The sequence below is a fragment of the Capra hircus genome, chromosome 8 (genome assembly GCF_001704415.2).
Source record: "Capra hircus breed San Clemente chromosome 8, ASM170441v1, whole genome shotgun sequence".
Lineage (NCBI taxonomy): Eukaryota > Metazoa > Chordata > Mammalia > Artiodactyla > Bovidae > Capra > Capra hircus.
In genome coordinates this window covers 102,417,441-102,430,476 of record NC_030815.1, presented here as the reverse complement: position 1 = coordinate 102,430,476, position 13,036 = coordinate 102,417,441, and the positions used below count along the sequence as shown (strand labels likewise).

General features: G+C 51.0%; 1 protein-coding gene across 4 annotated transcripts in view; it reads right to left on the bottom strand.

Annotated features, from left to right (window-relative positions):
* The window catches only part of RGS3 (regulator of G-protein signaling 3), a 138,417-nt gene that overhangs the window by 106,157 nt on the left and 19,224 nt on the right, over nt 1-13,036 (bottom strand). For all 4 annotated transcript variants that reach the window (XM_018052634.1, XM_018052631.1, XM_018052636.1 and 1 more), the window contains exons 2-5: nt 12,602-12,652; nt 9,220-9,278; nt 8,120-8,214; nt 7,080-7,148 (exon numbers count right to left, since the gene is read on the bottom strand). In XM_018052634.1, coding sequence (XP_017908123.1) covers nt 7,080-7,148; nt 8,120-8,214; nt 9,220-9,258 — 203 coding nt within the window. In that variant the 5' untranslated portion in view covers nt 9,259-9,278; nt 12,602-12,652. The remainder of the gene's footprint in view (nt 1-7,079; nt 7,149-8,119; nt 8,215-9,219; nt 9,279-12,601; nt 12,653-13,036) is intronic.

Sequence of the window (13,036 nt, the reverse complement as noted above, 5' to 3'; positions counted from 1 at the left end):
CACTCCCCGCGCTCTCTTCCTGCCCCCCTTTCCTGCAGCCTGGCCTGCGCGTGCTCCCTCCCCCTTGCCAGCCCCCTCCCAGCTCACCAGGCCAGATTAATCATCTCCCCCTAGAGGACAGTGCAGTCACTCCATTAAAGCCACCCGTCCACATCCACCCCACCCCCACAACCCACCACCAAAAACAAACCCTCCTCCCTCCTGGCGCGTGGCCAAGTCGGCAGGAATGGAGGGGCAGCCGCAGTGACCAGCATGAGTGGCAGCCACTGACCCAAGCTGCCGCTCCAGAAAAGCCTTGTCAAGACTTTGCCAAAGTCCTCATCATGGATTTAATTTTGTTTGTCAACACATTCAAGAGCAACCCAGCTGGTATCCAGGTGCCCACACTGCCTTGCTGTACACTTTCCTTTCACGCTGGGTACAGCCGTAACTGTCTAAATCTCCCAGGCACGCTGCTTTAACTGTAATAAAGGCTGCCTCTTCCTGCTCTTCAGTAAGTGGAGTTTTCATCCCCTGGTGCTCAGAGAACGCTAAATGGTTGATAGCCTCCCATGAGCTTTGTTTCCTGCGAAGGGGCCTCCAATGATTTCATGATACTTCAAGCCCAGCAAATTGTCACAATCAATGTCCATAAACAGGAACCTCTAAGTGTTCTTCAATTAGCTACTCCTGAAGCCTGTTTTTAAAAACCTTTGGAAGAAGAAAGACTTCTTTTATGCACAACCTGAATACATGGCAATCTACTGGTCAGGCAATAAACTTGGGAACTGGTGATCGCCTGAAATTTCGCTGGGCACAGAGTCTCAGGGGCCAAGACTTGGGTACTTTTGAAAGCTGAACCCTGAACTTGGTGAAGTTTTGACAAATGGATGAATCCATCATTCCCATGTTGGCAGGCACTGGGCAAGGAGCCCCAGCATTAAGGAAACAAGACAAACACTCAGGAATTTAAACAGCAGTTCAAGGCAGCAATACAAGGGATGTCACTAGACAGGGTGAGATTGACAGATGAGCAGTGCAGGCAATAAATGCTGAATGCTCAGAGCGGCAAGAAGTGGTTTAGAACTGAGATGTTCAAAGAAGGCCTAAGGAGTTAAGCCAGAGAGAGGGAAAGGAAGAGCATTTCAGGCAAAGGGAACAGCCAGTACAAAGGCTCAGAGGGAAGGCTTCATGGAGCATTCATGGGCAATAGTACTGCCAGTCCTCCATATGCAAGGATGAGGAACCCATGGGTATGGAGGACCAACTGTACTCCACCACTTTATAGAAGGGACTTGAGCATCCACGGAGTTTGGTATTCATGGGGGTCCTGGAACTAATCCCCAGTGGATACGGAGAGATGGCTATATTCGGCTCAGTTTATTTTTGAGCACACAGTAGGAGACCCGCTAACAAAAAGAAAATGCATTTTTTTAAGGGAATGCATTTTACTTTTCTCTGTCAGGGGACTTGAACTATTTCTGTTACAGGCTTATCCCATTTAATCTCAATTTACTTTGAATTTGATGACTTAAAAACTGCACACACATTTTCCCATTCATCTTCTCTTTCCCTGGTCTCTCCCCATCTCTGTTTACGGTGCTGTACTTGGCACTGGCATGGTTTATAAAGTAGTTGAAAGAGCAGAGGGTACAAAGATAGTGTGCAACACACAGCCTCTCCATCGGTAACTACTATCAGCATAAAAGCTTATGTTCTTCAAACATGTGTGTGCGTGTTTTAGGTTGTTGTGGTTTTTTTAACTTGGTGCCTAACAGTACAATTCTAAGACTGTTCTCTTACCACAAGTTCTGAAAACACCATGACTGACACCAGAGGCGTCAGCTTGGCTTTTTCCACATCACTGAACAAAACTTTTAAGCCGTTCAGTGCCATAGTCAGTGATATTAAGGAGTTATTGTTGATTTTTAAATGTGATAATGGCATTGTGGCTGTTCTGTTTTTTAAGTCATCTTTCAGAGAGATCTATAGCTCAGATGAGATGATTTGCTTTAAAATAATCCACTGGAGGAAGAGACAGTGGGTGAGGGCGTAAATGAAGTAAAATCGGTCACATATTGATCATTGATGAAGCTGGGCTCCAAGTAAGTATCTGAGGGCTTATTATATATTTTCTAACTTTGCATATGTTTGAAAATGTCTATAATTTCTTAAAAACTCACAGAACCCCAAGTCGAAAGAAACCTTTGGGATCACTGCATTTTACAGGTGAGGAAACTGGGGCCCAGAGCCGGAAAGTGACCTGTCCATGGTCTCACAGCGAGGAGGAGCTAAGCCAGAATCTACTGCCCTGAGGCCTGGTTCTCCTCAGCTCCCACCGCGCTCACCACAGGAGCTGAAATCAGCCTGCCCCTCCCGGCACTGGACCGCCTTGTTTCTCCACTACGTGCTTACCGCAGTCCTTGGAAGGATCGCGAGAATTCATAAAACAGATGCCCCCTCCTTCCATCTCCTATCAGTCTTAAAATGTAACTGTCACATATTCAGCTGGATGACTGACATGACACTGTATTAAAAATGCTATGAGAGGTGGCCTGAGGCATAAGCACACCGATACAGAAAAGGTTTGGCTTTGGAGCTTTTTACTACCTGTGTGAGCCAGTCAAGTGTACTATATCATGTGATTTGATGCCAGGCTACCTGGATTTGTGTCTTGTTTTCACCACATGCTGGCTGTGTTACCTTGGGCAAGTTACTTAACCTCTCTGTGCCTGTAAAAGAGAAACATTAATAATGCCTACCTTGTATGGTACCGTGAGGATACTGTGTCCACACAACAGATAATGATTAAATATGCTTAAGGTCCGCACACTTGGTGGACACGCAGTGCTTGATAAACATGACCAATGAGATCACCTTGGGCAAGTTCCTTGGCCTTCGTAAATCTCGGTTTCCTCATCTCTGAAGAGACAGACAAAATTCCTACCTCTCAGGGTCGTTGTGAGCATTAAATGAGATAACGTATGTAAAGCGCTTGGCACAGAGAAGGGTTCATAAATGTTTGCTCCCTTCCTTCTGCAATTGTCCTTCACGCTGTTAAGTTGAATGTCCGTCCCTTAGAGACACACAGTTTTGATCTGAGAGTTCAGCAGGGCAGGGGTTTCCGGCAATGGCTCTGCCTGTCTCCCGCAGCTCAGAGGCCTTCTCATTCAGAGATGGATCGATAACCATGCCTCCCGCCCGCCGAGCCGGGCACTGTGGTGCTGGCACCTCGGGCAGGGCCATCTGTTCGGAAAGCAGGCCTGTCTGCGCCTGCTCTGTCCTTCTCTGAGCTTTGGGTTGGGACTGTGACCACAAGCTTGACTGTGTTTTGTTTAATAAGGAATCTCACTTTCCCAAAATAGGCAACAAGTGCAGACACTGCCTCTGTCACGCTGCCTCCCTGGGTGCTGACTCACTTTCCCGGCCTCACTCTCTTTTCCAAAAACCGACAAGTCCATTGCGGCCACTTCTCCAGCCGGCGCCACCGGCTCGCTCCACTCTCTCAGGGGCGCAGCCAGAGCAGGGGAAACGGTGACTCCCACATTTGGTGTCTGCCTCCGGCACCTGCTCCACTCTTCGCCTCTGCCCACTGGGCTCACCAGGCACCTCCTCGCCTCTGCCCACTGGGCTCACCAGGCACCTCCTTGCCTCTGCCCACTGGGCTCACCAGGCACCTTCTGTTTGTCTGCCACCCCTCCTCTGTCTGCTTCCCAGATGGCACTGCTGCTGCCGCTAAGTCGCTTCAGTCGTGTCCGACTCTGTGCAACCCCATAGACGGCAGCCCACCAGGCTCCACCGTCCCTGGGATTCTCCAGGCAAGAACACTGGACTGGGTTGCCATTTCCTTCTCCAATGCATTCATGCATGTTAAGTCACTTCAGTCGTGTCCGACTCTGTGCGACCCTACGGACAGCGGCCCACCAGGCACTAGTGGTAAAGAACTCAGCTGCCAATGCAGGAGACATAAGAGACGCGAGTTCGATCTCTGGGTCGGAAAGATCCCCTGGAGGAGGGTACAGCAACCCACTCCGGTATTCTTGCCTGGAGAATCCCAAGGACAGAGGAGCCTGGTGGACTATGGTCCATGCGGTCACAAAGAGTCGGACATGACTGAACCGAGTCGTCACACTCGGCTCCTGTTTCCTTCAGGGCCTTCCCTTCCTGTGTCCATCCCTTTAAGACAGGATTCTGATGCTCCTGGGTACCGACTGTCTTCCTGGGTGCTCTCAGCTGCTCGAAATTTACCCCCTCACCTTGGCAGCCACGGCTCCCATATCTCCACAGACCTCTCTCTCCGCTGCGCTCCAGGTCAGCTCTCAGCTGGTTGCCCTCCAGGCACCTCCAACCCGCCCTATCCAAAGCTGCTCTCCTTTCCCCTCCAGTGCATTTTGACTTCGCTAGAGACATCGCTGGCCACCCACGAGCCATCCTTGGCTTCTCCCTCTGTGCTCACAGCCAAATCACCAGTAAGCACTATTGGTTTAGGCTGCTAAATGCATTTGAGTCTGTTTCCCGCCGCTCTATCCCTAAATCATCTCTCTCACAGATCACCACAAGACTCTCCCAGCTCCTCCCCAGCCTTCCCAAGACTTACCAGAGTGATAGAGCTAAATACACCCCTGTCATTCCTCTGCTCAGCACCCTTCAGTATCGCCCTATCACCAGATTCTCAAACACCAAACTGGCTGCATGAGGTTCACCCTGAGAACTTGTGTAAATGCAGATTCCTTGGACCTGCCCTTGAAAATCTGGACTTTATCAATCTGATGTGTTACCTGGGAACCAAGGTTCCCCACAAGCATCCCCAATAATTCTGATGCATTGCCAGGATTGAGAACTACTGACCCTTTGGGGAAACTCACACTCCAAAGAAAACCTATAGACTCATCCGTTTAGTTTACACTATCCTCTTCATCTTATCTCCAGCCAATCCCTACTTTTGTAATCGACCCTCCAGCAACACCAAGTTTGCAAATCCCGCCCCATGCTGGCCCTGTCCTCTGTACTCTACCCGCTGAGACTGAAGACTCCAGGGTCTAAATACCTGAGTTTCCATCTTGCCTCTACTATTCACTGCTATGTGACCTTAGGCAAGTTACTCCCTTTCTCAGCTTCAGTTTCCTTTTCTGAAAACTTAAAAACAAACATGTACTTTCCTTAGAGCTGTCTTAAGAACTAAATGAGATAAGGCACTCTTAACCCCTGGCTTGTGGCTAAAGTGAAAGTGAAGTCGCTCAGTCGTGTCCAACTCTTTGCGACCCCATGGACTGTAGTCTACCAGGCTCCTCTGTCTATGGGATTTTCCAGGCAATAGTACTGGAGTGGGTTGCCATTTCCTTCTCCAAGGGATCTCCCCAACCCAGGTCTCCCGCATTGTAGACAGACGCTTTACCATCTGAGCCACCAGGGAAGTCCTGTCCCAGAGGTCCTCTCCCCAGCAGGATAGTCTCTGACTGACCCCATGTGTCCCCAGCACCTGCAACAGAGTTGCCACGTGGGTGGCCATGAAATGGCAGCTCAGTGAATGAGATTACAGCGCCATGAGCACCAGTCCACAATAACAAGTGGATACTCTGCTGAAGGACAAATCTTTCACTATGCAGGCTGTCACAGTTCAGCACTCAGTCATGTTCAATTCTTTGTGACCCCATGGACTGCAGCACACCAGGCTTCCCTGTCCTTCACTATCTCCTAGAGTTTTCTCAAACCCATGTCCACTGAGTCAGTGATGCCATCCAACCATCTCATCCTCTGTCACCCCCTTCTCCTCCTGCCCTCAGTCTTCCCCAGCATCAGGGTCTTTTCCAATGAGTTGGCTCTTTGAATCAGGTGGCCAAAGTATTGAAGCTTCAGCTTTAGCATCAGTCCTTCCAATTAATATTCAGGGCTGATTTCCTTTAGGACTGACTTAGGTTGCATCTTGTTCTCCAAGGGACTCTCAAGAATCTTCTCTAGCACCACAGTTCAAAAGCGTCAATGCCGGTTGAGGAAGGCTCAACTTGAAAAGTTATACTGGCTATCAAATTTAGGGTACCAAAAAGCACTGAGCCCCCAAATATTCTCTGGGTCTAACCTGATGAGTTGAGTCGATTTTCATTCACCTGGGCCCCTTGTCAGTCACCATTTTCAGTTCTACGACTGTTGGATGGATGTTACTGGCCACAGAGTCTCCCAGATTTCTTGCAACGCACCAGCTGAACGAGCCCCAGCTGCTCACAGTGGGCCACACAGTCAAGTGCTCTCACCCTCTTCCCTTCCCTCAGCAGCCAATTCTCACCCTCACCACCCAGCAGTCCTGCTCTGCTCTGTACTGGCCGCCATGATTCATGACCACATCCACCTCCTGGGTCCTGGGCTACCTGAAAGACTGACCTGTGTGGATTCTCCTACACACAGCTCTGCAGCTCCTGGCCTCCTCGTGACAGCCTGAGCCCACTGAGCATGCTCCTGCCTCCCTGCCTGAGCTCGTGCTGTGCCCCTGCCTGCCATGCCCTTTCCAATCTACTACTTTCCTTGTCTCATTCTTGCGCTCTGCCCCGAGTTGAAGATCCCACTTTTTGCATGAAGCCTTCCTTGGTCGCCTCAGCCCATAACGAACTCTCCTTTGTCCCATACTTACTATCCTAGTACTCACTGCATTTCTGTATTCATTCACTCAATAATCACCAGATATCTACGTGCTAGGCACTGGGTACAGTGGTGACTAAGAGAGAAATGGGCCTGTGTTTCATGGACCTTCTACTCCCGTGGGGCTGAGCCTGTGCGTGCTGTGACTATCGTTTGCCTCCACGCAGAGCCTATTATCCCCTCCTGAAAGTAGGTGGCTTGGGAGCAGAAGCCACACGTAGGCTGGCTGGCATTTCAGTGGCCAAGACAGTGTCCTGTTGACCCCAAGGTCTCAGTAAATGCACCTTGCTAACATGATCCAGGTGGCATCACCTGGAGTGACAGGAACTCATGGGGGTGGCGGCCTCTCAGATTTAACCACTACCATTCATTCATCCAAGTGCTACCTGAGCCCCCACTATATGCTAGCTGCCTGGCTGCCACCCACAAGCCCAGAGCAGGTCTCCCCTCAGCTCAGCAGTTCCCCTCACCTGGAGTCACCTGCCCTGTTCCACACAGTGACCAGGAGGCGCTTCTGTTCGTCTTCCTCTTGGACAGGACTGCAGAGCAAACCACACAGAGTGTTAGCAGAGCCAAGCTCTGGTCCAGACCCACACAGTCCCTCATAACGGCAACTCTTGGAAATAACCTGAACATCCAACCATAAGGAGCCGGTTAAACAAACTAGAGCCCAAATAGAGTGGGATGTGAATATTTATATTCATGAAAGAGTTTACATTACATTGTTAAGGATGAAAAGGAGGTTACAACATGATATGATAGAACAATTCCATCTTTGTAAACACACGCCCACACAAATTCAAAGACCTGAAAAGAAATGCCACAAAACATTTCAGTGAGTAGCAGGACTAGAAGTACTTTCTCTCTTCTTCTTTCTGTGTACCGACCTTTTCTATTTTTCTACCATAAGCAAAATTACCTGGCGTAGTAAGGAAAGTAACAAAATATGATTAATCTTCACTAATAAGAAAATACAAAATGTCCATTGCCTTTCCATTGGCCCCAGAGTTCAGGGAGGAGGGAAAGAATAATAATTACACCACTGGACACTGTGTTACACTGTCTCATTTACACCTCCGCTCTCTCTGAGCTCCGTACTATTATTAGCCCCATTTTACAAATAAGGAAGCCAAGGTTCAGAGAGGTTAGCAAGTTGGGGAGGGACGGGTGGGGAAGCAAAACAGCCCTCAGCTTGGAAAATTCCTCCTGCTAAAGGAGAAAGTTTGGTCCGAGGCACAGTGGGAAATTGCCTTCTTTTTTCAGGGGCTACCAGCCTCAGGCTGGGCGTTTTAGTTCTGAGAAGCAGCCACGTGATACCTTATCACTGTGGACCTCGCTGCCGGGCCAGGTGCCAGGGATGCGAGGATACAAGTGAATGAGAAAACAAAGACATCCTTTAGAAGTCACTGTTTTTCTGCTTAGATCTGGTTCTAGAGTTGGCAGACAGAGTTGTTTCAGCTAAACACTCCTTGCCTCTCCTCTCGAGGACCCAGCCACACCAGACTCTTACAAGAAGAAGTGCTCGTGGAAGATGGGATCTCTGCAGTCCGGAACAGTCTGTGTCTTCTGGCAGCATAGTCGATTATCCTCAGGGATCAAAGAAATCTTGAATTGGAGAAAAGTAAGGGTTAGATGATGTCAGAGCCACATAATCACCTAAGCCTGATGGCAGACTCTGTGTATCTCCAAGTTAGTCTACTCCAGCACCCTTCAAACCAGCCTCTGTAGAGGAGAGTGGAGTCCTCCAGATGCCGGGAAAGAAAGAGGAGCCCTGGGCCGGAGGCACTATAGTCGGATGCTAGGACAGGGCCTCTTGGGGTGGTTACCAAGGAGGCAGCCCCAGGCCCAGGCAGAGATGGGGTACAACCTGACCACCTCTGCTCTTCCTCCAAGCAGAGAGGTTTCCCCTCAAAGCACATAGCCTCTTGTCATCTTAGTCTCCAGCAGCTGCCGGGTGCCCCCTTCCCAGGAGGCTCCAGGTCAGCATCCGCCAAGACCCCCTCCCCCCGCACCCACGCTCCGATCCTCATGTCATTCGCCACCTGCTTCGGGTTCCCACCCTGCTCCTGAATTGGCCTCTTACCAGCCTGGGGGCTGCGGGAAGAAGGCAGAGTGGTGTGCCTGACACTTAACCGTCATGCTTTGGGAGGTGCCTGGCCTTTGGCTCCAGCTGGAAGTGGCCTCCACCCACCCCCGCCCCTGTGGTGTCTCCATTCAGAAGGACCTTCCAGCCCTCAGAGATCCTCTCTCCACCCCACCACCCAAACTGCCATCCTGGTTTGGGGGAGGAGAAGGGTGAAGACATTGCTTTTCATGAGAAGGTTTCAGATCACCTCTGGATTTCCGCTATCCACACGCTAAGGTGCGCACCCACGTAGTGAGGCACAAGCTCACCCTATGGGTTCCAGTCCTTGCAGGAAGCTGGTCTCTCTTAGCTCAAGGCCCCTCACTAGGCCTAATAAATGCCTACTGACCAAATGATGGAACTGTAGCTGCCACGCTGAATGGCCCCAGTCGCACAGATATGCTGGAACCTTGGAACTCAGTGTGGTCCCTCACCAACCCCCACCCCATTCATGCCCATCCCGACATCCTGCTCATCATATATACCTTCACGTAGGAATCACAGACGCCAGGTTCCTTGCTCATCAGGCCTTTGCCTTCTATGACTAAACAGAGAATAAAAATGGGGTAGGGGGTGGGAAAAATCATTACCAGGCTCTTACTTTGCGTAATGACCATTGGATATTAACCCCTCTCTGATCCAGCCCACTCCCACCATCTCCAACACTCGGGCAGCACCTTCGCTGAGACATTATAGGATTCAATTCCCTGACTTCCCAGAAGAGAATGTAAAGCTTATTGAGTCCAAGCCCTCGTTTAATGGCAAACATGAGGCTATGAGGCGGAAAGAAAACTGCCCAGTCACAGAGCAACGGGAATGACAAAGCTGGGTTTAGATCCCCACCTCTAGACTCCCAGTCTAGTGCTATCCCACAAGACTGCCTGCTGGGATGGAGGCGCCAAGCTGGAAAACTTAGCCTGTCACTTAGTAGCCATGTGAGTAAGCTGCTTCACCCAGGAGACTGAATTTGCCCTTTTTCTAATGGGTCAGTGATAACAATGGGCTGGTGATACTAAGATCCACTTCACATGCTTGTTGCTGTGCAGTCGCTAAGTTGTGTCCAACTCTTTGCAACCCCATGGACTGTAGCACGCCAGGCTTCCCTGTCCCTCACTATCTCCCGGGGTTTACTCAAACTCATGTCCATTGATTCGATGATACTATCCAAACATCTCATTCTGTCACCCCCTTCTCCACACATAGTAGTGGCCAGATTAAATGAGATCATGTGCTCATGATCTGCTAAGGTGCTTAGTAGAGTAAGAGTTACTAGAGTTACTGTAACTAGAGTTACTGTAACTAGAGTTACTGGCAAAGTAACTGCTCAAAAAGATTTGCTAAAGAAAACAAGGAGAGGTAAAGGCAAGGGATAGGTGCCGTGAATGCAGTGTGGCTCGCTTGTCTGAGGCCTGTAGAAATCAGACGGTAGACCTGACAGAAGCTGAGCCTCTTTTCTCTTTTCTTTTCTGTTTGGTTTTGATTGAGCCCTAGGCCTTGGCTCAGACGGAGCCCCTGTAGTCTGAGGCGTGAGGCCTGGGAAGCCAAAGGAGAGAGGGGGACGGGCTGGAAGCAATGAATGGCCTGAGACTGGAGTGAAGCAAAAGCAAGCTGTGGGGGACAAATGGCCTGGGGGAGGCCAAGACGCACTCGGCAAAGACTGCTCAGCTGGAGCAGGCTCTGGCAGGCAAAGCGCCCCCCTCCGCTGGCCCTTGGGAACTGCACCGTGGCGCCCCCAAGGCCAGGACCAGAGGACCCCAGGCGCCTGCTGGTCCATCCTGCCTGGCATCCTAGTTTCTGTTCCTGCGTGTACCCTTCCTGTGGGTGTGGTTGCTACTGAAGCCCTGGGTTTCCCTGGCCCCCGTGGAGGGGAAGCCGATCTGGTCCCGCTCTCACTAGACTCCCGTCTGCTGCAGAAGCCTGCTGTGCCCGGACACACCGGGCATACAGCATAACTGGGATGAGGACACAGAGCAGAAGCAACAGCCCTGCAGGTGGGTCGGGGGCGGCTCCTGGGAGGGAAAAGCGAGGCAAAATGAGCCTTCCTTCCTGAGTCTTAATGAGATTAAGACAGGCACATTTCTTACAACATCAGAGGAAGGGAGACTTGCTTTTCAAAAGGCGTTCAAAGAGAAGGCAGGCTCAGAAACAAGGAACCGCGGGCGCAAAGGCAGAGGCACGAGCAAGCCCGATATATTCAAGGGGTGAGGGGGGCACAAAACTGGATGGAACAGGGGTGGAGGATACCTGGAACAGCAAGAGCCAGGAAGGTGGGAGAAACAGGCAGGATCTGCTGGGCCAAAGAGAAGGGTAGGGCCATGACGGGAGCTCAGTAACTACTTGTGTGCTGGATGGAAGGATGAACAAACGGATAACTGGTGGGTAAAGTATAGAACCCCCTGGGCGGCACATGAGATCGTAACAACCTGGTCCCAGCTCACCCCGCACCCCTCCGTGCCACAGGCATGTTAGACAGTCTTTAGTGCATCGTGCCCTCTCTGACCCCCGGCCTTGGCGCCTGTGGCTCCCCCTTTGTGGAGTGCCTGGCCCGCCTGCTTCCCTCTGCCTGGCTCAGGCCCCTTCCTCCTTCAGGATGGAGTGTGGACATTACTCCCTCTGCCCAGGTCTGCCAGCCACCCTATCAGCACCACCCAGAGGTGGGCTCTTCTCCTCGGCGTCCACAGCCCCTGGCACAGGGACGTGCTCAATCACTATTCAGGGAATTTATGGTTTTCTGTATTACTTAACAAACACTCATATAGGGTTAACCACATGCTGGGTACTGTCCTAAGTGCTTTACTAAAATTGACTCCTTTAATCCTTGTCACAGCCCATAAGATAGGTACTATTATCATAAGATAGGTACTAATATCACCATCCAGCAGATGAGAAGCTGAGCTTGCTTAAGGTCACTGGAAAAGAATCAGAGCCAAGACTCGGACACAAGCGGTCTGGTTCCAAAAGCAGTTTGATCCCTGGGTCGGGAAGATTCCCTGGAGCAAGTCATGGCAACCCACTCCAGTATTCTTGCCGAGAGAATCCCCATGGACAGAGGAGCCTGGCCGACTACAGTCTGTGGGGTCACAAAGAGTCAGACACAACTGAGCAACTAAGCACAGTCTGGTTCCAAAAGCTTCCCTGGTAGCTCAGCTGGTAAAGAATCTGCCTGTAATGCAGGGGATCCCTGTTCAGTTTTTCAGTCGTGAAGATCCCCTAGAGAAGGGATGGGCTACCCGCTCCAGGATTCTGGGGCTTCCCTGGAGGCTCAGATGGTAAAGAATCCACCCACAACACGGGAGACCTGGGTTTGATCCCCGGGTTGGGAAGATCCTCTGGAGCAGGGCATGGCAATCCACTCCAGTATTCTTGCCTGGAGAATCCCCATGGACGGAGGAGCCTGGCAAGCTATAGTCCATAGTGTCGCAAAGAGTCGGACACAACTAAACACGGTTCCAAAGACAGAGCTCTACCTGTGTTCCTACACTGTGACGCTAGCTGTGACGCCACACTGCCATCAGTGAACGAAGGAACAGATGAGAAAGCTGCAGAGAGAGAGGAGGAAAGCAGGAGAGGGGGAGGCGAGGGAAGCGCTTCTGTGGCCTCACTCCAATGGAGCCAAGGAGGATGCTGAGTTGCCAAAGACTGCTCCAGCCTGCCATGGACTCCACACCGGGCCAGGACCAGGGGATGGTCTCTCGGAGTCCCAAGTGAATACCCATGTTTTTTCCTATGACCACATGGCAGGACACTATACAAAGAGGGGAAAGAAGCCTTGGCCACCATAACACTTCCACTCATTCCTGCTCCACGCGGAAGGTCAAGTGGCCCACCCCTTCCCCAGTGAGTCCCGATGCACACAGCCATACTCACCGTGGAGCAGCAGAACCCGGGCCTGGGCATCAATGGACAGCTTTAGCTGACCTGAGGAAACAGCAAGAGAAACAACTTCACCTCGTTTCCTTGCCAGGTGAAACATGGAGTGACATTGACAGGTATGCGCTTTTGTTCATGTGAAGCGATTCAAAGTTTCATATAGTCTCGGGGTTGAAAGGGAGCTCAGAAACCACCTAGTTAAGCCTCCTCACGACCTCAATATCTCCAGTGGTGGTTTTCCATCCTAATCTTACACTCCCCTGGTGATGGGGAGCTCACTACCTTACCAGGTAGCCAAGCTCTCACTGTTAGTCAGAAAAGTTGTTGCATCTGCATGAGAGTAAGGCTAGATTTGAGAGTTAAGGACCCTGGGTGGGCCTCAGTCAGGAGTCCACACTACGGGACGGGCCAAAGCTCTCCAGCTGTGCAGAC